The following is a 27101-nucleotide window of genomic DNA, read 5'->3' as shown; positions in this document are numbered from 1 at the left end:
TTGCCTTTAGTAAATCAACCCCATTGTTTGTCCTGTAGTATCTTGACCAGTACAACATCTAGATTACACCACAACAGAGGCACAACCGTTTAATGGTTTGGCTCAGTTCTTTCCTGAACTGTGGATGGACCTCTGCAGCATTCATATGCTCACAATGGAAAACGCATAACCTGCCTTTAAGGTTCAAACATATATGTTCTTTGCAGACTAAAGAAAATGTACATTTGAAGAAACTCATCACATTAGCTGACCCTGTAATTCTCGTAAACTTTACCTGTGTGCGAAAAGCTTCATCAGTCAAGTTGTTGATTTTTTCACCAAAGCAAACCAGAAACTCTTCTATTTTCTTGTCCACCACTTCAGAGCTGTGGAGGAAAGACAATGCTTAGTTCATTTTGTCTCAAATTTGTTTAGTTGGCAAAATTCCTGGTCTGGTTTTAGGTCAAATATTGCTCATTTACAAGACAAGTAAGACCCCTTTCACGCTAAAAAAAAAAAAGCGACTGAAAAGCTCTCGAAAACTTATTTCCATTAAAATCAATGAATGCTTTCACACTCGGACAGTGGGCTGGCAGGGCGGTGAAAAAATGCCCCTCTCCATTGAAATTAATGGAAAGCTCTTTAAAAGCGCTCAAATCTTTTACTGGCAGTTTAGAAGTACCTCAGTGTGAAAGGGGCCTAAAAGTCAAGAGACCCTTCTTCCAAAAACACCAGCCGCTTTGCTCTCTTTCCTTCAACATTTTCTATCAATAACTCCTAACAAGCATATCCAAGTAAAGGGAGAAACGCTTCATCTGATAGCAGGATGGAGGGACCTCCAAGTGCTACTATCAGGAGCTGAGCACCTCTGAAAGCCGGACACACTTCCACATCTGCATTCCATTTGCTGGCTCTGACCTGTGTTCAAATCCTTGTTAGGAACAGAGTGTCTTTACTCTTTACTTACTTCAATACCGGGAACGTTCACCCCCTTCCTGCCCAGGCCAATTTTCAGCGTAATCGCATGTGGAATGACAATTGTACGGTCATGCAACACTGTACCCTAATGAACTTTTTATCATTTTTTTGAGACAGAGCTTTCTTTTGGTGATATTTAAATCACCACTGGGTTTTTTTTTTTTTTGCTAATCAAAAAAAAAAAAAAAAAAAGACTAAAAATTGGGAAAATAATTTTTTTTCTTCGTTTCGGTTATAAAATTTTGCAAATAAGTAATTTTTTACTGATGGGGCTGCACTGATAATCCGGACACTGATGATCAGTGTAAACAATGTACTCTCTGTGCAATGTCAGACTGGCCAGCTATTGGTTCTCCTTTCCTTACACAGAGACAATGGGTGAGGAAAGGACTGCAGATAACCAGCCATTCTGTTTACATGTGACCAGCTGTGATTGGACGTACTCCCAGAACTAGAGGGCCGCGCCGTAGCCATGTTTCGGATATAGCGCAGGCAGGAACAGGTTAAAGTGGATTTTACAAGTGTGCATTAATAAATTCCTGACATATCATGAGATACAAATCACCATGCGTTTTCTCAAAAAGCTCAACCTTTTATAATTATTAAAACAACAGTTGATTTCCAGTCCAGTGACTGTGGCTGCGCCAAAGCCGAGATATGGTCATCAATCTGCTGCAGGCTAGCGGAAGAATTTCCTCACTCTCCAATTCCCCAGTGATCAGAGTGCAACAAGTCACAACGTGGAAGGCTGCAGCTGGGGCTGATGTGTGTCAGACATTTTTAAAGAAACATGACACCCACGTTGCAAAACAGAAGAAAACGTTCACCTATTAATTTTGCATTGGGGAAGCAATTCATCGCATCTACGATCGTTGGCTTCTGCAGACTATTCCATTAGCCTCAGGTCTGTACAGAGGTATGCATCTTCGGATATAGAGCTGTAGAAAGTAATCAAACTAGGAGTGTGGAGACATCACCACATTTATGCTACAATAGGAACTACAAGTTCCTTCGCTGCAAGTGGCAGATGTGACTTTTTTTGTGAGTTTTTCCATTAACAGATCATGGAACAAAATAAAAAATGTACAGAATTCTACAAGGAGAAGACCCTCCATTCAGGAAGGGATGGGGCAGCAAAATGCTACATTCCATTTTACACCCCAAATATAAGTGTAACATGAACATCGAATGAAAAGTGAAGTATTTAAATCACAACCAAGATCAACACAGACGCCAAAACTCCATCCGCACAAGTGAGGCTGATTTTTTTATTATTTAGTACAGGTACTTCTATAGCACCGTCAATACTGTCAGTCAGCACCGGCAGCACAGTAATATTGATTTGATTTGGATTTCTCTTCATTTACTTTCCATTTTGTTAACTGATAACAATAAACCATTAGCACTTCTATTTCTGAAAGCATTCTTAATTTACAGCATTTTTTCACACAGTACTAAAGTACAAACAGGCAGTTTTCAGTATATTATGCAAATAATATGAGGTACTACAGGTTTCTCTTCTAGCAGATTCCCTCGCCTGTCCTACTCTCAACTCCTCTGAGGTCACAGCAGATTTGCTGAGGACCTGTTCCTTTAAAGCACATTATACAGCACAGTTGTACACAGTTGCTGTGTCATTTGGCCCCCTGTTAAGACCTGAAATACCTGGCTGATCCTGCCAATTTCTACCCTCTATACGCGAACCACGCTATATCAGAGCTGCTGAGCCCTGACACCGTGGTCAGAGTGCATGCCTCCGTCATACGTTGCTATCTGCAGCTCTCCTGGGTCTCCCTCTGTCCTCCTCCCCCTCCCTGCCTGTCATCTCTCAATATCGCTGATCTGCTCCTCTCCCCGATGCTTCAAAACGAACTGATCTGTATATCATCCCCTCTGTCAGTAAAAAAAGCTGTGTCCTAGTGCCTGTGTTTTATAAAAAAAAATAAAAATAAAATGATTTCTATCCGTTTTAACAGTGTCTTCCAGTGATCACATGACTCTCAGCTCCCCTCCTCTCCGCCTCCCTGGCTGATGTCAGCAGGGGAACCTCAGCTCCGCCCACTGGAGATATTACATGGGGTGAGCAGAGAGCCTGGAGTCATCTTATCGCTGGAAGACCCTGTTAAAATGGGTAGAAATCTGCTATTTTTTTATATAAAGCACAGGCACTAGGATAAAGCTTTTTATCGGACAAAGGGGATGATATAAAGAGGAGTAGCGGCTTAACAACCACTTTAATGCCTCCTTACAATGCAGCCATTAATTTATGGACAGATCAATACCATTAATGGATTTTAGAGTATCTAGAAGGAACATTCTGTTATTCCTAAATGAAAACATTGTGTACAGAGAAAACTGTCTGGATGGCACTTCATTACTCAGTTGAAAGAAGTCATTCCTGTCTGTGTATACGGCCTTACAAGAACTTTATTCTTAACAGCCTGATGGTGCGTCCAGAGATGGGATTATCAGTGCTGGAAAGCACACTACAGAACCAAAGAGGTCAAGTGCCTTCCCTGTATGTCTGTAACTACAAAACTGTGCTCTGTATACAAAATGCTCAGCAGGCATATACAATTTAACCACTTCAGCTGACTAGGCCATTTTGTGCGATACGGCACTGCGTTACTTTAACTGACAATTGCGCTGTCATGCAACACTGTACTCAAATAAAATTGATGTCCTTTTTTTCCCCACAAATAGAGTTTTCTTTTGGTGGTATTTGATCACCTCTGCGGTTTTAAGTTTTTGCACTATAAACAAGAAAAGACCAACAATTTTGAAAAAAAAAAACAACAAAAAAACAATATTTTTTACTTTCTGCTATAAAATATAGCCAATAAAAAATATAAAAAGAATTCAAAATTTCTTCATCAGTTTAGGGCAATATGTATTCTGCTATATATTTTTGGTAAAAAAAAAAAAAAAATAAATAATATCCCAATAACCGTATATGGATTGGTTTGCGCAAAAGTTATAACATCTACAAACTATGGGATAGATTTATGGAATTTTTATTTATTACTAGTAATGGTGGGGCTCAGCGACGTATACCAGGACTGCGACATTGCTGCGGACAAATCAGACACTGACACTTTTTGGGGACCAGTGACACCAATACAGTGAACAGTGCTAAAAATATGCACTGTCACTGTATTGACACTGGCAGGAAAGGGGTTAACATCAGGGGCGGTCAAGGGGGTCAACTGTGCCCCTAAGGAGTGTGTTCTGTGTGGCCAGTGCTTGTATTGTGGGAAGACAGAGATCCGTGTTCCTGCTTAGCAAGGAACACGGATGCCCCTTAGAAAGGGGCAAAACATGTAAAGCCAGCCATACATGGCTTGAAATTCAGTCGGCTCAGCAAGGGCTGGGTAAATTTCGATCCATGTACGGGCTGGGAGGTTGAACAGAAGACGATTTACCAATCAACCGGTATACAACCACACTGTTGGATTTTTGCCCCTGAATCAGTGTAGTCTGACGGCAAGGAAGTCTCCCCACCATCAGAAAACAATCGTACAGCGCAGAGGATTTTCTCATCCACATCGAATGTGTAGATGAGGGAATTGAGTCCGTTTTTTTCATTCAACCTGCTAGTTGAGCGAAAAAAAATGTATGGGCTACTTAAGTGTTATTTAAAATAGAACTTAGTCAGAAAATTATACTCTGCTAGATCACGTTAGGCTGGCCCCTTTTGCAGGTATAGCTATGTAAACCATAAAAATAAGTGCCTATATTGCTTAAAATCCAATACACGGTCTCACCCTGCTCTGCACATGCTCCGTTGCTCTACATTTGTAGGCACCGCTAAATTTGTAGAGGCCGATCTGCTGACAGCCTTAAAGCGGAATCAAACCCTCCTATCCTTTAAAGCCAAGGAAGCTGCTTCTGTATGATCTCCAACTACCATGGTGCTGCACATGTGATCAGTATGACACCAGCCATTTGATGGTTTGATAGTTTGATAGTTTGGTTGAGACATAAGCAAATGTGACCGTTAGCAATGTTTTTTGAAACTGTTAAATGAATAAGTTTAGTTCCGCTTTATGATTTACTGCTGTTCAGGGGCTCTGGGCTTCAGCAAAATGGCAGCCTCCAGCAAGAAGAAACAGGAGCAATGTTGGAGGCAATTTACAGCACACACTAATTTTGGTAATATGATTATTAATGTATGTTCCTTGCTAAAGAACATTTTTTATCAAGTTGTTATGGATTCTGCTTTAACTGCTAAAAAGAAAAAGAAAGTCTCCAGGATGACTGTGCCGCAGAACTGTGTAAATAATGAATAAGCGGACAGGAATACAAATACAGTGGCAGGTAAAAAGTTTTTAGGTTAATATTTCAACTGTCCATTTACCTGTTTGCCTGTAGTTCCGCTTTATAGGAGGAGCATAGCAAAAGCTATTTTGGCTGTACTTCTCCTAGGAATCACAAAAGTGCAGTTCGTTCTGCACTTCTGTGACCCATTTCTGGCCGACAGTGGGCTTTAGCTTGTCACCCAGCAAATCCAGGCTCGGGAAAGATCCAGACTTTACAGTCAGGATCTTCCTAGATGCCTGGACCGGCAGGTGGCTCGGCCTCTCAGTGCATCGCTCTGGGACTAAGCTAGCAGCTCCCACCCCCTGCCCAGCCTGGCACTCCAGTGAGAACTGGAGGGGCAGAGAGTCGGTGATTGACAGTCGCCGGCTCTCTGCTCAGTGAAGTACTGAGCAACCAGCGGTGGGAGACAGATGCAACATCCACCTAGGCGAGTATAAAAAAAATAAAAAAACCCATATTTCTCTTTTAACCACTTCCGATCCAGCCGCCGCAGTTTTACTGCGGCAGGCTGGCTCCCGTGCGCCAAATCACGTTACTGCACGTGATCTCGTGAGGCCCGGATAGCAGGCGCGCACGTGCGGCTGCTGCACAGCGGGGGTGCCGATGCTCGTGGCCGACGGTCGCGATGACCGCCGGCCGCGAGCGATAGTGAGCTGGAGACACAGAACAGGGACGAGTGTGTGTAAACACACACTTCCCTGTTCTTTTCTGACAGGAGTGACAGATCCTGTGCTCCTATTAGCTAGGAACCAGGATCCGTCACTTCCTGTAGTTAGTCCCCTCCCCCTTCAGTTAGAATCACCTCCCAGGGAACATAGTTAACCCCTTCACTGCCAGTGACATTTGTACAGTAATCAATGCATTTTTAATCGCACTGATCGCTGTATTAATGCCAATGGTTCCAAAAATGTGTCAAAATTGTCCGGTGTGTATGCCATAACGTCGCAGTCACGATAAAAAAAATCGCAGATAGCCGACATTACTAGTAAAAAAAAAAAATAATAATAATAAAAATGCTATAAATCTATCCCCTATTCTGTGGACGATATAACTTTTGCGCAAACCAATCAATATACGCTTATTGCCATTTTTTTTTTACCAGAAATATGTAGAATACATAATCGGCCTAAACTGAGGAGGAAAATTGTTTTTTTTTATAATTTTTTGGGGGGATATTTATTATAGCAAAAAATTCTGCTTTTTTTTCAAAATTGTCGCTCTTTTTTTGTTTATAGCGCAAAAAAATAAAAACCGCAGAGGCGATCAAATACCACCAAAAGAAAGCTCTATTTGTGGGAAAAAAAAGGACATCAATTTTGTTTGGGTACAGCATCGCACGACCGCACAATTGTCTGTTAAAGCGACGCAGTGCCGATTCGCAAAAAGTGCTCTGGTCAGGAAGGGGGTAAATTCTTCCGGGGCTGAAGTGGTTAAAGAGTTATTTTTCTCAACAATACCCCATATGTCAATTTCTAGGAGCTGCAAATGAGTTGATGATTCATCTCTTATAATTCTTCAGCAATACAGCAGTGATATATCTGCACTTCCTTCTGACCAGGGTCACTATATAGAATCTTACACTGTCCAGTGGATAATTCAGTTAGAATCGATAACATACATACATAATGAGTGGGGAATTAAATTTAATTTAACAGGGAAAAACAGGGAACAAAGGCAACAAGATCTCTCTGGCAGAATCTCTAGGACTCGTTTGCACTTACTTCAAAACAAGTCACTGGACACGCTTTTTAAAAGCGTTCTGAATGCCAATCAAAGCACCCGTCACTAAATAAAATGGTTACCTTACAGCCCTAGTCACATGTTGTGTATGCCTGCTTCAAAAACTATACCCGATGTCGCTTTAGTGGTGCTTCAGAGACTGGATAGAAGTCTATGACAAAGCTCGCCTGCAGCTTTTGAGAGGCTTTTATTCAGCTTTAGCTTCACTTTGTTTTGGAGATATTTCAGGTATGAGATATCATCAAAGCACCGCTGAAGCATTGCAGAAGCATTAAAAAAAACACATAAAAAAAGACAATAAAAAAGACATTAAAAAAACATTAAAAAAACATGTTGAAGTGTTAGGCGCTTTAATGTGTGTTGAAGTCAAAGCAAGTGTAAATGAGCCCCAAAACATCAAATAAAATTTGTAGTTCAACTAGCCATCAGCTGCAGCTTACATGCAGGAGTCTGAGCTTGAATGACTTTTTTCCATGTTTATTGGTGAAAGTAGAAAAGCATTAAATAAAAAGTACAACCAACATTGATATTTCCAAAACATTCTGCATTGTAAGAACATTTACAACTGCAGGCAATTTCCATCTCACTTACTTGTACTTATTTGCTTGCGTTTCCACTGTGACTGAAAATCCCAGAATTCCAGAAGTGTTTCTGCAGGTTGGATACACATGGTATCTACAAAAAGATGTTGTGGAAGAAACTGCATCAGTGTGACCAATGATATTATAGAGGCCTCATCAACATTAGTATTTGGAACAACTGTTTGCTGTTCCTGGTCAGTTTCCTAATTTTACCTCAAAATATTGGCTGGTGGCTACGGCTTCATGTACACGGGATGTTTATACAACCTCTTCTGAACGATTTACTTTGACAGACAGTAACCCACGTTTAACACGTCCATTTTAAACACGTTTAGCCGTGTTTGCGTTTAGAAGCGTTAAATAAAATGTTTTCATTTTTTACATTTTTTTTTTTTCGTTTTTTTTTTTTCAAAATAGCCAAAAATGAAAAATCCCTATAAACGAAAAACGGCTAAATGCGAGTTACCACGTTTAGAAGCGTTTGGCGCTTGAAATGCCCCTAAACTCAGCTTCTGAACCAATTTTTTTGCGTTCCCAAAAAAAAGCCTTAGAACTCAACTACCTAGAAGTGACTGTAAATGATCCTGTGTACATGTACTGATAACACATTGAGGAGAGTTCAGGGGCAGTTGAAAAAAATGCCCAACTGCTCCTAAACGTCCGTTTTGCAGCAGCAGTGTACATGAGGCCTTAAGGTTAGTATTTTTAAGGTATGCAAGACCACATCATCCTAAGATCTATCATTTCCCTGGGTTGACTTTAAGGTCATGTACACGGGACGCTGAGGCAAAGTCCTCTGAACGAAATTTTTTGACACCTTGAAACCTGCGTTTAAAATGCCCGTTTAGCGTTTGCGTCTAGAAGCGTTTATTAAGTTTACCTCATTTAAGACCCTCCCCAAGCTAAAAAAACACTGTAGTTAACTATTTCAGCCATTTTGACCAGAGTGAGTAGCAGCAGCAGAGAAAGCAGTTGTCTACTTGTATTTGCCTCTATTTCTGTGCTTATTTTTTGCAATGGATCCCATAATGAGCATATGTGAGGAAATGCTCCTGACATTGCTCTCGATGAGGCTAGAACGACGTAGAAAATTGCGTGAGAGGTCCAGAGTCAGAGTTCGTCGCTATTGGACCCATCCTTTGATTGTGCAGCAAATGTCGGCAGGATATTTTGTAAATATGTACGTACAGCTGTGTACCTACCCCGACAATTTTTTTCATTTCACACGCATGTCCATTGCCACATTTGACCTTCTACTTGAAAAAGTACAACCCAGTCTGACACACATGGACACCAATTCGGATACAGCAATGCCAGTGGTGTATTGCATTGCATAAAGGGCTGTATATGGTCTATGAATCATCGCAAGTAATTAAAACATTTTTAAACTATATTTTTTTTATGTTTTTTCATTGTTTTCCATCATATTTTTGTCTTTTCAGGTCTAAAATATAGGGTACCTTTAAAAACACTTATAAACGAAAACGCGTCTAAACGCGGGTACCGTGTTTAGCCGCGTTTAGCGTCTGAAACATGGAAATCTTCTGCGTCTGAACCCAATTTTTTAGCTTCCAAAGAAACGCTGTTAAACGCAACTGCAAAAAAACGGCAATAAACGAGACTGTGTACATGGTCACATAGGATAACATTGAATGAGTTCAGGGGTAGTTGAAAAAAGCGTCCAACTGCCTCTGAATGCGCATTTAACAGCGCCCCGTGTACATGGGGCCTTACAGTGCATTAAAGTGGAAGTAAACTCCCACTATTGTTTTGTACCTACAGCTAAGCCTATAAGGTGAGCCTATAAAGGCTTACCTGTAGGGTACAGTAAATATCTTATAAACATGCACCTTTTAGTAGATATTTACATGTGTAGCACTAGAAATAATTCTACCTATTTTCACTGCATAGTGCAGGCTGTAGAGGACTAGAGGCTCATCCTGCCACTGTTTCCCTGCAGACAGGCTGGGAAAGAGCTGAGTCAAGTGACCGCTGTAATAGAATTAGGAAAAAGTGAGTCACATGTGCTTGGATCCATCCCAACCTTCTGAGGCCGGCTTGATGACCAACCCTTAGATGTGATCCTGTTTATGGCCATATGATCTCCTATGTGGGGTCAATCTGTCTGGTTAGCGGCCAATCTTTTTGGTGTTGGAGCAGGGTGATGATGCACAAGCACTTTTGATTTATTTATTTTGCACAAGGACACTATTTCCTCTTCTCACATGTGGGGAATTTGGAACCACATATCAACTTTATACAAGGAGATTAAAATGAACTGTTGGAGCATTTTTTTATGTGGACTTTGGAACACATGTTCAATCAATTGCTTTTGTTGGAGCACAATTTATTATATGAATTCTGGAAATAATTGCACATCGCACTTTAAATTATGGATTATTATAATTTTTTGTGAATCAGCAATGTTTTGACATTTAGTGTGATGGTTTTTTTTCATTTCATTTTTGAATATAGGTATTTTTATCATCTTACTATCACTGATGATAAATTAATGGAACAGCACACCATTACATGGTTATATATAACTGATTTTATTACTTCTGCTTCAGAAGCAGCTTACCCCAATGTCTGCTTTGTCCTCAGAAAATCAAAGCAAGGTTCTTCCATATGCATCTGAAAGACAGATTCAAACAATTATGCTACAACTTACTTGCAATGTACTCTTTTATTTAAAGATCCTTTTTGAAACAGAGGCAAGGGATTCCTTAAAAACCTTTTCACCTTTTCCATGATGCAGATAACATTAGAAGCCTCCAGATTTTCTGTGATTTGCGGTTTGAGATCTAATATCAAGGCCAACCGTAAATTGTTTTAGCGCTGCACTTTCTTATATATATATAGTTTTTCTACTTTGCAAATTGATCCTTTTGCTGTGTCAGCTGCTAACACTCTATTTGAAGAGGCAGCGCGGTTCACCCGTTTATATATTTACAACTGTAAATTATTGGATGAGGAGGAGTTCTGCCATATGCACCATGGATTGCCAAATTTCCAAGGCATTAGCAGCTTATTTGCCATGTAAAACAAAAGTACTTACCACCAAGAGCTCCATCAGTGTGTATTCCCGTAAATTCTTAGCACCAGACTGCAATAAATACAGGTCGTTAGGGGCTGACATCAGTCAATGAGCTCACAATGAAGAGAAATAATAAGTCACAGGGCACATCTGTATAAAGTCAAGTTCTCACCTGGTAGTACACAGTGACCTCAGAGTTGGTATCCCCTTTATTCAGGGACTTGATTTTACACAAGTGATGAGCAGTTGGAAGCTCTACTACCTGGAACTGCACAGGAATCATCTGTTCCAGAGGTTGATACTGCAGCTTACTTGAGAAAGGGAAAAAGACATCAAGTCAGTTTACACTAGGCACATAGCAGGCAGCATACACTACAACAGTAGATGATCCTTACGACATGACACTTCCTATCTCTGCTTCTGTCACATTAACCAACCAGTATTCCTGCTCTCAGTGGCAGAGTCTACAACATTACACACAATGCAAGCTTTCTGTAATGGCTGAACCAGTGTCCACCAAAATGCAGGCTACCGATCAGATAAAAAGAAATGTTTTCAAATGCTTCCATCTACAGGCTGAAGGAAAAACAGAGCAATCTGTTCATGCTACAACAGAAGGAAAGTGAATTGTTCCGCATTACAAAGGTGACATGGGGAAATACAGACTTTTTATTGGAATTAATAAAGACTTATGCTGCATACACACGGTCGGAATTTACGTCAAAAAAAGTGTGATGGGAGCTTTTGGTCGGATATTCCGACCGTGTGTATGCTCCATCCAACTTTTTCTGTCTGAATTTCCTCCAGCAAAAGATTGAGAGCTGGTCTGTTCTTTATTTCTCTGACGGAAAAAGTTCTTGATGGAAATTCCATTTGTCTGTATGCAATTCAGACGCGCAAAAAAAACACGCATGATCGGAAACAATTTGACGCATGCTCGGGAAGCATTGAACTTAATTTTCTTGGCTCGTCGTAGTGTTGTACGCCACCGCGTTCTTGACGGTCGAAAGTTCAGAGAACTTTTGTGTGACCGTGTGTATGCAAGGCAAGCTTGAGCGGAATTCCGTCGGGAAAAACCATCCAAGATTTTTCCGACGGAAATTCCGCTCATGTGTATGGGGCATAAGGTTGCATCCTCAGGAGAAGCAGGATCCAACTAGAAGGTATTTCAAGAAGAAGCTGTGTGGGGTTGAGTCTATCTAAAGTCTTGGCAGGGTGGAGACTGGTAGATACCTGGCTTTGCAGGGATGATGGGGGGGAAGGGGGTTGATTAGACCAGGGTCTCAATAATGTAAAGTGCACTAAAATGCAGGTAGATTTTATGCCTGCTCATTCTCTCTAGCAATTAAGAGACTCCTGTTCGGGATACACGCTCACAATGATCCTTCAGGCCTGATAGCCCAGGATGCCACAAGATGAAGGAGGGGTAAATCTCCATGCACCAAGGAACAAATATATTCTGTTCATTTCTGTAGAAGAGGTTCTTCCAATCTTCCTTGAGAATCAACTTATACACAAAGGAAACTTGTACTGAGACAAGTACAGAGCCTGCAACAGTTGCCTGGCTGCGGCTGGATTAGAGTACTCTCTGACGCTAACCTGAAACAAGCATGCAGATCAGAAAAGTCAGAGTAAATTGCCATACTTGTTCCAAGTTTCTGACTTAAGTACTGAAGCCACTGGATCAAAATGACTGCAAAGCACTAGTATTTATAGAATCAACAATGGGAGCCTCTATAGTTCATCCCTAGGGTTCCCTTTGTGCACACATTTGTAACATTTATAGTCTCACCTTATAACATAATTCAGGAACTCTGCAGACTCCTGAAGAGAAGGAAACAAAGAACATGCACATTTTTAAAACAAATCTAATCAAATATTGCAAATGCAGTTAATAAACCACTGACCCCACTTTTGTTTAAAATAAAATTGTTTTGGGGGGGTGCAGAATTTTCAATACAACATTTATTGTCCCGCCTACCTTACTAGTGACATTGCCCTGTACCAAGCCCTCCACATAAAGATGAGACTTTGACTGGTCTACAAAAGAGTTCAGCTCCTCCAAGCTCACACCCTTTAGAATGGTCCTGTATTTCTCAATCATAGACCAACGATTACGTTCCAGGATGATGAGGCGAACGTCTCTGAAAATACAGAAAACAAGACAAGCTCCAACCACTTGTACAAAACAGATAAGCTGGTAGACAAACTGCTACTGATCCAATATGCAGTTGCTTTCATAGACAAAATGGTAGTGCTCAGTGAAAAATGTTAAAGATGAAAGGATCCGTTATCTACAGTATACGTACACATCTAACATACACACGAGGTGTGACAAATTAATTCCCGGAACGCAACGCAGCGTAGCGCTATGGTGGTGTTTTTCTTTTTTTAAAGTCCATTCAGGATTTAAATTGTCACACCTCGTACAGAGCTTTTATATATAGGTGATGGTCATGGAATAAAATTGTAAGGTGCTCTGATGTTGATGCCTGCATTTTTAAAGAAAACCTGTACTGGCAGGAATTTGGAGGATACCATTCCTCAACTCCTTATTTTAGTTGCCTGGCTGTCTTGGACTTCAACATTTTGACTCATCGACCTAACAAGCATTATCCAAGTTTAAGGTCAATCTTCAAAAATCCATGGTGGGCCTGCGCCCCTTTTTACCCGTTACAATGGGTTAACTAGCTTAATTCAGTACTTGGGGACCAGAATGTCTGCAAATTTGAATATTATTGCTCTCAATTTCAAGCCTCTCCTGTCAATACCAACTACCTACCTTACGAAATGGGACTCCCTGGCCCTATGTTGGCTCGGCTGCTGCAATGTGCTTAAAGTGGATGTAAACCTTCACATATACCCAGGGAAGTGAACAGCCTCAGATGATACACGGAGATGAAACAAATCTCACTACATAAGTTTTACATGTATATCTGTTGTCTTCAGCTTTCCACATTCCTTGGAAAGTGCACATTGTGTTACAGATTTTCTTTTCCTGTTAAGCACTGGGAGTGAAGCCTGGGCATACAGCCAAGACAGCTGATTGGAGGAAAGGCCCTCTCTCCTTATAGGTAGAGACAGACAGAGACTTGCAGAGCTGTTTTGTGAATAATCAGCTTTCTGCTAATCTATTTATAGCAACCTCCCATGACACAAAATTCATGCTGGTTTTATCTCAGTTGACAGAGAACTTGTCAGAAGTAATCATGCTGATAACAGAAGAATGGAGCAGCAGAAAGACAGGGACTTGGTGCTTTGAAGAGAGATAAAAAAAAACACTGCAGATACAGCATCTCACAAAAGTGAGTACACCCCTCACATTTTTATAAATATTTTATATCTTTTCATGACAGGTTACACTCAGAACATCAGAACAGGCCTCGCCATGGTTGACCAAAGAAGTTGAGTGCACGTGCTCAGCGTCATATCCAGAGGTTGTTTTGGGGATACAAGTCACATGACACCGGGGAGGGAAAATGGCTAACTGGGCCCAATTTGGACATTTTCACTTAGGGGTGTACTCACTTTTGTTGCCAGCAGTTTAGACATTAATGGCTGTGTGTTGAGTTATTTTGAGGGGACAGCAAATTTACACTGTTATACAAGCTGTACACTCACTACTTTACATTGTAGCAAAGTGTAATTTCTTCAGTGTTGTCACATCAAGATATAATAAAAGAAGTGTACTCACTTTTGTGAGATACTGTATATGTGCCCAGCTCAAATTTCATGAATCAGGTTTACACCCACTTTAAGATGAATGTAATGCCCGGACTCTTGTACTTGTTACAAGCACACCCTGTCAAAATACCTCTGACTTTTTTCCCCATTTGGTGCGCTCAGCATTTCTCAAAATCATATGACATGGCCAACCCCCATGTCTTGGCAGAGTGTTGTTATTGAGGCTGAAACTTAGGGACGGAATTAGGCTTCCCTGATCCCACCCTGTACTACACGGCGACACATTACTCACATCGTTGACTGATGTAAACATGGAAATCAGAAACTCTGGGTGGTGCCGGAACAGGAGGCCGTTCAAGCTTCGCTCGCAGGCCTACCCTGGGCAGGGAAACACCAGGTTGCCCATTTAGCTACCCACCTGTTGATTGGCACCACTCTTGCTTAAATGGACAGATTTTTCCAGTTTATCCACACTGAGCAGTTTTCTTTCCCCTATGATGCCAACTGTTGATTACCCGGGGTTCTCACCCAGTCTCACGGATCCAATTTCTCTTTAGCAATCTCCACAGAGGCTTTTAAGGGCCTCTCATTTCTTGCAGCCCAACAGCTGGATCCCCACCAAGATCTTGCTTACTAGACAGGCCCCTCTTGTATTAGATTACTAGAGGGTTAACCAGCTGTCACATTTCCTGGGTTTGTTGCCCAAGCCTGTGCTTTTCCCCTGGGTGATCCACTCCTTTGTGGAGCTATGTTTGGGCAAGGGCTGGGCCTGAAGGTCTCTCTACATCTTACAAATCCATTTTGGATCCCCATGCCGTCTCGGACCCACCTTTTTTTGGCAAAGTGGGAGAGAGACCTGCAAGTCACCTTTACAGAACCCTAAAAGGAGCGCATACTCTTCTTTGCGCAGAAATCCTCTCTCTGTAGTAAGTATCATGAGACCACTTACAAAATAATTACCCAACGGTATAGAACTGCGATGGTTTTAGCTAAACTGTTTTTCCATCACACTGGCCATATTGGCATTACGGCCTACACCCAAGCACCATCTTACACATTTTCTGGGAATCCCACAAACTCCAAACTTTTTGGAAGGCAGTTCTTCAACTCGTACACAAATTTACAGACATCTCCCTACATGATGACCCAGCTGCAGTCCTACTTAATCACTTCCCGACCGCCCATATACTGCGGCAGGGCAGCCCGGCTGTGTGAACCGACGCCGTTCCTTGCATAAGGCGCTCGCCTGCGGGTCTGGCAGACTCTATGTTCGCCGGACTCCCACACTCGCGGTAAAGAGAGGCAGAACGGGGATCTACCTATGTAAACAAGGCGGATCCCTGTTCTGACAGGGGACAATACTGAGATCGGCTGTTCCTAATAATCAGGAACAGCAATCTCTGTGTTGTCCCAGTAAGCCCATCCCCCACACAGTTATAACACACCCAGGGAACACAGTTAACCCCTTGATCGCCTCCTAGTGTTAACCTCCTCCCTGCCCGTATCATTTATACATTGATCAGTACATTTTTTTTTTTTAGCACTGATCACAGCAATAATGTCACTGATCCCCAAAAAGTGTCACTTGGGGTCAGATTTTTCCGCCGCAGTCCCGCTAATCCTGCCAATGACGTTTATACAGTAATCAATGGCTATTTTTAGCTCTGATCGCTGTATAAATGTCACTGGTCCCAAAAAAAAGTGTCAAAAGTGTCCGACGCAATGTCGCAGTCACGATAAAAATTGCAATTTTTTTTTTTTTAAACCGAAAATATGTAAATAAATACATATCGGCCTAAACTGAGGAAAACATTTTTTTTATTTTGGGATATTTATTATAGCAAAAAGTACAAAATTGTGTTTTTTTCAAAATTGTCGCTCTTTTTTGTTTATAGCGCAAAAAATAAAAAAGTGCAGAGGTGATCAAATGCCACAAAAAGAAAGCTCTATTTGTGGGGAAGAAAGGACAATTTTGTTTGGGTACAATGTCGCACGACAGCGCAATTGTCAGTTAAAGCGACGCAGTGCCGTATGGCAAAAATGGCCTGGTCATTAAGGGAGTAAATCCTTCTGGGGCTGAGAGCACGGAGAGAGAAGGTGTTTGACAAGTCCCTTCTCAAACACCTTCTTAAAGCCACAACACAAGGGCGTGTATGTGGAAACAGTCTACACCAACAGTGGCCCAATGACTCACAAGAGTCAATGACACTAAATAGATGGAAGACCTGACTTCTGCTCTTCGATACAAGTCAGAGGAACCAGATGATTTTACTGGGATAACTTCAGCTTCTCTGATTAATTCCTCCAATATGCATAACCTATATCACTTACCTGGGATTTATACTGCTTGACTAGTAATGGGTACTTCTGCTTCCCAGGGGTGACTTGCTTTTTTTCCCCCTCCAGCTCCTTTACCCCACTTTACTTTATTTTTTCTCATTCTCTCCCTTCTTTTCTTGTCTTCAACTTTGCTTTTCTTTCTCTTATATTTACTTTGATAAAAATTGTCATGCACAGACTCTAGTTGTATACTCCACACCTGACTTCCCCCTGTGAATCTGCAGCATCTAATGGAAGTCAGAGGGATGTTCCTCTCATATAAAGTTGGTCCCTGCACTGCCCAACCGGAGGGCTCCCTAAACCTGTTTGTTTGCTATGTCATTGCTGCTGATATTTGTATTTACAGCCTTTTCTCTTTCAGTAGTTACGTCAGATGCTTATGTTTTTATGGTCATTTCCTGAAGAATATTTCTGCATATTGGATGTGTTGATAGCTTCTTATAACAACTCTACATCTACAGTCTGTGAAGTTTACATTTTATCATATCTGTTGCACGCCTTTAAATAAAAAAAAGTATTCAAGTATTGAAGCCGCTGGATCAGCATGACAGACAGGCAACTAGCTGTAATGATCCACTTGCAACCCCTATTGGACTCACAGATCTTAAACAGATAATTCTCTCTCCTCTCCTTGCACATGTTTAACCCCTCCCCACTGGCCCTGATGCTCTGTTAAATAGACCACATGATCGAAAGCCAGTCCCGGCCAGCTACAAATCTTTAGCCTGGTGCTGAGAGCTGTCGTTGACAGCTCTCTCTTTGTGCTGAGAGCATGCATACAGTGAGCACGCTCTAAACACACAAACATCGGCCATCCAGCAGCGCATTTCTGAGGCATGTGGATGTTAAAGCCCACCCTTTTACAGCTGCATATATGTGTTGAGCAGTCAAAAAAGGGGTTAAAACCTAGAGAATTTTTGTACAGGGGGTCCCCTACTTACAAACGACTCCTACTTACAAACAGAAGGAGAGAACAGGAAGTGAGAGGAAATCTACCCCTAGGAAGGGAAATTCTCTCCTGTAAGAGTTAATATGGGAAAAAGGTGTCTCCATTGATGCTTTATCACCAATCCTTGTTTCCCTTAATAACCCAAAATTTTCAAAATTCAATTGTCATTGGGACAGAAAGTGAGGTGAAATCTTCTGAACAGGGGCACAGACAGCAAAACAAACGTTACAGGGGTGATAACCCTTCCCGATGCTATCCAAAAAGCTTAAAAATAGATTTTTTTTTTGGCTGGAGCTACACTTAAAAAATGTACCTGTTCCAACTTACAAACAGATTCAACTTAAGAACAAACCTACAGTCCCCATCTTGTTTGTAACCCGGGGACCGCCTGTATCTTGTCCTTCACTGCCACCTAGTGGACCTTCTCCTCCATTACATGCCTATGGCTTTCACACCTGGCCTCATTAGCAACTTTTAAAGTGGGGCCAGACATTCCAGCCTGTGGCCAAATCAACAAGTTCTATTAAACTCTAGTCGGTCTACATTTCTGTTTAAGTTTTAAACAATGTTCTCACATCTGACTTAATTCTGCTCTGTCTGTGTCCACTCAAATCATGGTGCAAGCTCTACTAGGACCACTTGCCTGAAACCTAAACAACTCCAAGATGTACCCTATCTGCCTATCATGCTGGGATTTCCAAGAGTTGCACCCTGGAGCATCAGCAGCATATTACACACACCATCAAGAGCTCTGATGAAGACCTAATGCTTTGAAGTTAACAGAGGGTTCACTAATTGTGATACAAGTATTTCAGGTGGGGTTTCCTTCCAAGGAGTGAAAAGGAAAGGAAATGATGGCACTTCAGTAATGAAAGGTAAAACAGATATGCGTTAAAATGATTGGGTGCACAAATCTGAGCAATTATTTTAGCAAAAGGTTTGCGCAAAGAGCTGACAGGCTCAAGGAAGCGGGTTGTCAATTATCTTATGTCAGTAGATGGTCTAAGATATTGACCTTTACTTTGGTTAAATTGATCAAAAGCAACAAAGTAAAATCAAAATTGTATTAAGATGTCAAAGTAGGAATATATACTATTAAACATATTGAAAATATTAAAAGGACAGAGATGTGCTAAACCTGAAGTGCCATTTATGCAATCAGCAGGTAAATGCACAGTATACACTCACTTGCCCAGTTTCTCTGGTTTTATGAGAAGATTGAAGTAGGTCTTTTTCAGCTGCTGTGTGATCATCTTAAATACTTTAGGAGAAGCTCTGAAGTCTGCCAGGTGGTCAATGATCAATTCAAAGAGAAGCTACGCAAAAGGGTACAAAACATATAACAGATGTTAATGCTTAATTTACATGCTCAGGAACTAAATTATATTAATACTGAAAGGTATGGGAGAGTGCACAGTAAAGCCTTATTGAACAGTAGTAATCTCATGTCTCCTTTTATAACAAATCCCAAAAAGATTAAGACGCTTGGCTTACCTGCAATTTCGTAGAGTACATTACAGGAATCAGAGGACTTAGATGACTACTTGGGTTAAGCAGCCACCTTCAGGTCAATAGACATGGGCCAAAACAAGCAGAAATACCCACCCAGGCATAACCCCTCTCAGCTCACCTAAGCCTCAGTTTTGTAAGCAATGAGGAACACAGATAAGAGAGGAGGGATCCCTGTTTCCTGTGATGTACTCCAAGAAAAGCATTTTACATGTAAATCAAAAATCATAATTTCTTAAAACGTACTGTATTTCACAGGACAAAGAGGACTTATAGATATTCATGAATAATTGGGATGTCCCAAAGTATTGAACATGAGGGGTGGGCAACAGAGTGACAAAGCCAAAACGCCCAAACTGCAAAAACAGAACAGGGGGAATCCCACTAGAATGCCTCCTGAAAAACCTTCTGCCCAAAACTGGCATCCACAGATGCATGAACATCTCCCTAATACATTTAGTAAACGTGCGACAAGCAGCCTTACAAACTTGAACAGCTTGATGCTGAATAGCTCAGGGATGTATTGGTTGATCCAAGGACCCCTGAGGGTTTTGTGCTGCAGAGCTCTGGAAAGAAACTGGGCATAGAAGACTGCATCAAAGGTGGCTATTTTCTTCCCTAGCGCATACCCAGATTGAGGAGCCTTCCAACAACTTCAGGGACTTTAATTCAGCTCAGAGACAGGCATATCTTCTGCAGGAGCAATTCCTACATTCCTGCAATTTCGAGCACCAAGCCTAAGCACTCCTGGTGTCGAGTCGATCATTGCCTTCACAGTGGTAAAGATCACCTACTCAGTGCCTGTTGGAGATGCATTCAGCTAAGTCCAGGCACCCAGCAGAGTAGGACTGAACCCAAAAACAAACATTTACTATATATTGCAGCTTACCAATTCTTTATATGTGGTGGCTGGCAATAGCAGCTCCTGCCTAACCCAACCTTTTGGTGGTCTTCTAGAGAGGAGATGCATATTTTCCCCTCCAAGTACTTTAACAATGTGAAACGGTGGCTAGAGTTCACAGATGACATTTTTGTCAACTGGACAGGCCCTAGGGAGGAACTACAGGACATGCGTACTTTCTTGAACCATTGTGGAAGGTATTATCTTTAATCCAGAGATTTTGCACACTGATATTCCCTTCCTAGATGTCAGGGTGCTGGTAAGCGGCGGCCCCCGAAGACTTGGCTTATTTGGCATTGCACTAATAAATTAGTTGATATGTTTGTAAATTTCATTGCTTTGCCAGTAAGCTTTATTTTTCAACAGGCCAAGCTGTCCAGCAAAAGTGGCAGTTAAGAGTGTTAAGACAAACCATTTACCACTGACAGGGATGCTTACAATGGTCAGCTTTATTCATTTATTTAAAACTTTATCCCAAAAGGAATAACAAACATTTGCTATAACAACTTAATGAGTGTACTTGGACTTCGGCTTTAAATCTGCTAATCCATCTAACACTACCCTCTCCCCAGACTGACAATGCTGCTATCCAAAGATGTACAGGAAGTGTGTGTTATTGGCCAGATCACCAGGTGAAAAAAATAAATAAATAAAAAATAAAAAAAAAATAACAGTGCAGCCACCACATGAGGTTTGGGTAAGCTGCAAAAAAACTATTTTGTTTTTAGGTTTAATATTGCTTGAAGAATATGTCATTTCCTGTTAGCACCGTGTCGCTATAAACTGTCAGCAGATGAGTGAACTAGTCAGAGAGGAGGAAGGTGCAGCATGGTAAAGGGAGCTCACCACTGCGTCGCCTCCACTGCAGGAGGTACACCAAGGACATCTAGGTGGTGGAAAAATAAAACTACAGCAGTTGTTTACCTGCAGAGCACCCTAAGGCTACTTTTACACTGGAAGCGCCGGCCGTTAGCACTAAAGCACCCCTCTAGCGCTGTTTTAGCTGGGCTTTTTGGCCACGTTGGAAGCGTTGCTTATTCATTGCAATGGGCAGGGCGTTCTGGGATCTCTAAATATAGAGCTCCCAGCCCGCCCCAAAGATGCTACTTGCAGGACTTTGCATAACGTCCCGCAAGCCCACTGCTCCAGTGTGAAAAGACACACTGCAATGAATGGGAGGCGGTTTTCAGGCGCTTTGCAGAAGCTATTTCTAGCGCTAAAGTGCCTGAAAACCACCCCAGTGTGAAAAGGGTCTAAGGGCTCGTTTACACTTGCTTCAAAACATGGCATTGGACACGCTTTTTTAAAGCGCTCTGAATGTCAATCAAAGCACCGGTCACTAGTGTACACAGACCTGTTTACACCTTGCTTTTGCTGTGCTTCAAAAATGATACCCCATGTCGCTTTAGTGGTGCTTCAAAGCGTCTTCAAAGACTCCATAGAAGTCTATGACAAAGCTCGCTTGAAGCACCTGCAGCTTTGTTTTGAAGGTATTGCAGGTATGGGATAACATGTGTCAAGCTTCATTAAAGCTTCAGAAAAGCATCACTGAAGCACCACAGAAGCATAAAAAAACACATCAAAAACACATTTTGAAGCAGTAAGTGTTTTAATGTGTGCTGAAGTCGAAGCAAGTGTAAATAAGCCCTAGGGGGAAAACCATGGAACAGAAAGTTCTGTGCACATGCTTACACAAGGCTCCTCTAATTGTGCTGCATGATCAGGTCCCAGATAAGGAGAAAGTTTTTACAGTAAACACGTTTGCTTTTATGTGATTATTATCAGAAATGCATCGTCCCACAGTCAGCAAGGAACATTGCCCATTTTAAAAAAAAAGGGAGAGGGAGGGGTAGGAGATGCAGTCCCCTCACAGTATTCAGCAGATAGTGCTGTGCTCTCCAGTAATGCTGCTTATGAGCCAATCGCATTACATGCTGATCTTATCATACTCATTACATGTCCAGGCCCTAGTACTGACATATGACAAGGAATCCTCAGTTGTCAGCTTGTCGTTTCAATGAACTACTATGGCTTTGTTGAGCGCTCTGGTAGTTCTTGGTCTTTTCCTGTCAGCATGCAACTGCCTGCCTGTATGAGGTTCAAGCTGACAGATACAGATAGACAGGTACGAGCTGACAGTTAAGTCTGCAGGAGTCCTGCATGGCACCTGCAATCTGCTGATCGTGGGTGCAGTGCTTTTTAGGCTCCAAGTAAAAAATATATAAAACATTCACTCTTTTTTTAACCTACAAGAACATGTGCATTTATTTTAAAAGGTGAACTTTAACATAGCCAACATAAATCTGGCTGACTGGAAAGACTTCCAGGATTGCAATACATTCAGCATGAATCTACCAGTACTGTTGGCTGACTGAAGAGACTTCCAGAATTCCTATATGAATGAATCTTCCAGCAGCTGGTGATAGCAGAAAACCTTGCAGAAAATTCTAGCAGAGAAGGAGACCTCTATTCTCCTGGTGACACCAAGTCATCAGGTGTGAGGTGGAAAGGATTACAACATCTAAGGCCTTTCGTTTCTTGTGCCTAGCATCCTTGGGACTTGCTCCAAGTTGAAAATAAAATAATGATGCATTGATAAAAACATTAACGTCTGTCTTTTATATATATCTGCCTAGAGCGTAAACCTTTAACCTTTGCTGCAAAATTTTTAAAATTTTTTTACCGAAGCTAGATTTGGCCTTTAACCACTTAAGGACTCAGCCTTTTTCTGACATCTGTTGTTTACAAGTAAAAATCAGTATTTTTTGCAAGAAAATTACTTAGAACTCTGAAACATGACATTTTTTTTTAGCAGAGACCCTAGAGAATAAAATGGCCCCCCCTTGCAATTTTGTATGTCACACGGTTTTTGGGAAAAAATACACTTTAATTAATTTAAAAAACAAAACATAATATATACCCCAATTTTTTGGTATAATATGAAAGATGATGTTACGCCAAGTAAATAGATACCCAACATTAAAATTGCGTACGCTCATGGAATGGCGCAAAACTATGATATTTAAACATTTCTACAGGCGTTGCTTTAAAAGTTTCTACAGGTTACCAGTTTAGAGTTACAGAGGAGGTACCTCACATGTGGTGCAAACACAGTTTACATATGTGGGCATTCACTAACGTGCAAGCACTTGAGGACAGGGGCGCTTTAAAAAAAGTGTACATGGCCCAAGAACCTGGAAGCTCCGGTTGCTCTGGTCCTCCAAGGGCATAGAGATGATTGGTCATCTTGAAGTTGTTTATCTCTATGGCAAGGCACTGGTAGCACTGGATGGTTCCCAGGCTCAGTGATCAGGAACGTAGGCCCGGGAACCGGTGGGGACAACACCACCACTCCCACCACTTCTAAAAGTGATCCTGCAGCGAATCTGCCACGGGGATAACTTTTATCTGAAAGATCGATGCCTAAGGGAAAAGAAAATACCGGGGTTATGGTATCTAGCTGCAGCCATAACCCCAGTATTTAACGTCAAAGTAATGATGTATTTTCCCAGTTAGGCGGTCGGCAAGTGGTTAAGTATACCTCAAGGAAGCCACAGTAGAGTTTCATGCATCATCAGCTTATTTCTCCTCTAAAAGAATTGCTACAAGTTTAGGACATTCATACTCACTGAAAGCTTGTGGTTGAATCCCTTCATTTTGATGATCAAGCCATGTTCTCCAGCCACCAGTTTATATTCGAGCTGAGCGACATCTGCTTCATAGGCGGGTTCTGCCAGTGTATGAGCCAGAATATTGACGAAAATGTCGAACAGAACCAAGCTGAAACAGCAAAACAGGGCAGAAGGCTGTCAGTAAATATCAAGGAATCAATGCTTTTGGAGCCACTAAAGATATAACTTTTTACATAGGTCTGCAATAATAGTAAAGAAATGCATGTGAGAGAAAAGGAAAGCACATTGTTAGGCGGTAATCAATATGCTGCACAACATTTGCACATTACTTGACTTAATAGCTGGCTAAAATAAAATATTTAATGGAATGGAAGGAGAAGATCATTGGTGTAATCCAAAGTAGAAAGATCATGGACAGCCTTGGATTTTCAGATTATAATTATTATTATACAGGATTTATATAGCGCCAACAGTTTGCGCAGCGCTTTACAACATGAGGGCAGACAGTACAGTTCCAGTACAAATCAATACAGGAGGTATCAGTGGGCCCTGCTCGTTAGAGCGTAAAATCCAGAAGGGACGGTCAAATTAAACAAAAAGGTAACAACTGTGGAGGATGATCAGAAGGAGAAAATAAAAGTACAGTTGTTAGGTGTGGGTAGGATAGGCTTCTCTGAAGAGAAGGGTTTTCTGGGATCATCTAAAAGCTAATAGAATAGGAGATAAGCGGACAGATTAGGGTAAGGCGTTCCATAGGATTGGACAGGCTCTGGAAAAGTCCTGGAGGCGAGCATGGGAGGAGGTGACGAGGGAGCTAGAGAGCAGGAGGTCTTGAGAGGAACAAAGAGAATGAGTAGGTTGGTATTTAGAGATTAGGCTAGAGATATAGCTGGGGACTAAATTGTGGATGGCTTTGTAAGTAGTTGTTAGTATTTTGAATTTAATTTGTTGGGTGAGCGGAAGCCAGTGGAGGGACTGACAGAGAGGAGTAGCAGACACAGAGCGATTGGTAAGATGGAAGAGTCTGGCAGCAGCATTCATGATGGATTGAAGAGGTGATAAGACTATGTAGAGGTAAGCCAATGAGAAGGGAGTTGCAGTAGTGGAGGCGAGAGATGACCAGGGAGTAAATTAAGAGCTTTGTTGTGTCATTGGTTAGAAAGGGGCGTATTTTGGAGATGTTGCGGAGGTTGAGGTGGCAAGGTTTGGACAGTGATTGGACGTGGGGCTTAAAGGAGAGTTCAGGGACTACACCTAGAACCATGATATGCGGGCATGGGCTTATAGTTGTGCCATCAATTTTGACAGAGAGATCAGGGGAAGTGAAAGGGGCATATGGGGGAGGAAAAATTATAAGTTTGGTTTTGGATAGATTGAGTTTAAGGAAGTGGTGTGACATCCAGACCGATATATCTGTTAGTAAATTAGTGATACGTGAGGAGATTAAGGGAGTGAGCTGAGGTGTAGAGAAATAGATTTGGGTGTTGTCAGCATAGAGATGGTATTGGAAGCCATGGGAGGCTGACCCAGGGAGGAGGAGGTGTAGATTCAAAATAGGAGAGGCCCAAGAACAGAACCTTGGGGGACCCCAACAGAGAAAAGAAGAGGAGAGGAGGAAGCAGATTTGTAAGTAACGCTAAAAGGTGCAGTTGGATAAGTAGGAAGAGAACCAGAGAAGAGTACAGTCACAGAGACCAAAGGCAAAGAGTTTTTTGAGGAGGAGGGGGTGGTCAACCATATCAAAGGCAACAGAGAGGTCCAGGAGTACAGAATAGCGTCCATTGATTTTTGGCCGTTAGTAGATCGTTTGTTAGTTTTAGGAGAACAGACTCTGTGGAGTGTTGAGGACAAAATTCAGACTGAAGGGGATCAAGAAGGCTATTATCAGCAATGTGGTCACTCAGTCGGTTGAAGACCAGACGTTCAAGGAGGCTGGATAAAAATGGGAGCAAGGAGATGGGACGTAGGTTGTTAAGATTGGATGGGTCCAGTGAGGGCTTTTTAAGGATGGGGCTGACAAGTGCATGTTTTAGAGAGTTGGGTGAAGATGCCAGAAGAGAGGGAGAGATTGAAGATGTGGGTTAGAGAGTGTAGAATAGAGCCATAGGGTGAACGTAGCATTTGCGAGGGAACAGGATGCAGAGGGCAGGTGGTAAGATGGACGTTAGCAAGTAGTTTAGCAACCTTGTCTATAGTGGTGGTGTTGAAAGACAGAAGTAATGATTGTACCTGTGTGAATGAAGAGTAGAGCGTGGAGGGTATCTGAACAGCAGAGATCTCCCCGCGAATTGTATCAATATTCTGTTTGAAGTGATTGGCGAATGAGTGAGTTAGTGGGTGGAGGCAGTGGAGGACGAAGTAGAGAGTTTAAGGTAGAGAAGAGTTGACGGGGACGGGATGATAAGTTGCTAATGAGAATGATAAAATAGGTCTGCTTGGCAGTAAGGAGGCTGGAATTGTATTTTTGGAGGGCAGATTTATATTGGTTGAAATCATTCTGAGACTTAGAGTCACAGGCGCTCATGAGCAGGACTATGTTTTTTCAGACTGCTAGTATCATCTGTTTGCCAAGGTTGAAGGGGTCAGGGCCTGATTCTGTGTGTAGAAAGGGGGGGGGGGGGGTCAGTGAGTTCAGTGAGGCTAGAAGTGAAGCGTTGTAGACAGAAGTGGCTAGGTCGGTGCAGGATAGGGGTGAGATTTTGTCATAGAGGTCGTAAGTAGCAGAGTAAAGATGAGAAGGGTTGAGATGATGTAAGTTTCTGCGGGTAACTTTTAGGCGGTTTGAGAGAGAGTAGGTGGAGGAGAGGGAGAGAGTGAAACTAATAAGGTAGTGATCAGAGTGAGGGAATGGATAGTTAGAGAGGTTGCACAGAGTGCATAGGTGGGAGAAAATTTGGTCAAGGGTATTGCCTTCAGAGTGAGGAGCAGCATGTATCCATTGCTTCAGGTCAAAGGAGGACGTTAGACTGAGAAGTTTGGAAGTGGCAGGAGTGTTAGTATTAATAGGGATGTTGAAGTCACTGAGAATGATTGTGGGGATTTCAGAAGAAAGAACGTAGGGTAGCCAGGCAGAGAAGTCATCAAGAAAGGTTGATACGGGTCCAGGGGGGCAGTAGATCACAGCCATCTTTGGAGAAACTGGAGAGAAAAGACAAATGCAGTATGCTTCGAAAGAGGAGTGACAGAGAGGGAGGTGGGTGAAGCACATGAAAGGTGCTTTGTGGGGCTAGAAGGATTGCGACACCTCCTCCCTTATGTCCACTGGATCTGGGAGAGTGAGTCCAGAGAAGACCAAAGTTCCAAAGTTTGGCGGCGGATATCGTCGTTATGGCAGCAGCTAGCTGCCATAACCCCGGTATCCCCGTTTTCGTGTGGCAGTCAGCTTTCAGATAAAAGTGGTATCTGCAGCGGATTCGCCGCAAGATCACTTTTATCGGTGGCGGGAGAGGGG

General features: G+C 42.0%; 1 protein-coding gene across 1 annotated transcript in view; it reads right to left on the bottom strand.

Moving 5' to 3' along the window:
- The window catches only part of NRDC (nardilysin convertase), a 113893-nt gene that overhangs the window by 15547 nt on the left and 71245 nt on the right, over positions 1 to 27101 (bottom strand). The window contains 9 exon segments of the mRNA XM_073593540.1: positions 275 to 365; positions 7609 to 7692; positions 10180 to 10232; positions 10657 to 10704; positions 10808 to 10946; positions 12428 to 12459; positions 12617 to 12779; positions 18797 to 18924; positions 23648 to 23798. Coding sequence (XP_073449641.1) covers positions 275 to 365; positions 7609 to 7692; positions 10180 to 10232; positions 10657 to 10704; positions 10808 to 10946; positions 12428 to 12459; positions 12617 to 12779; positions 18797 to 18924; positions 23648 to 23798 — 889 coding nt within the window.

This window comes from Aquarana catesbeiana, linkage group LG07 (genome assembly GCF_042186555.1).
Source record: "Aquarana catesbeiana isolate 2022-GZ linkage group LG07, ASM4218655v1, whole genome shotgun sequence".
Taxonomy (NCBI): Eukaryota; Metazoa; Chordata; class Amphibia; order Anura; family Ranidae; genus Aquarana; species Aquarana catesbeiana.
This window is presented reverse-complemented; position numbering and strand designations above follow the sequence as displayed.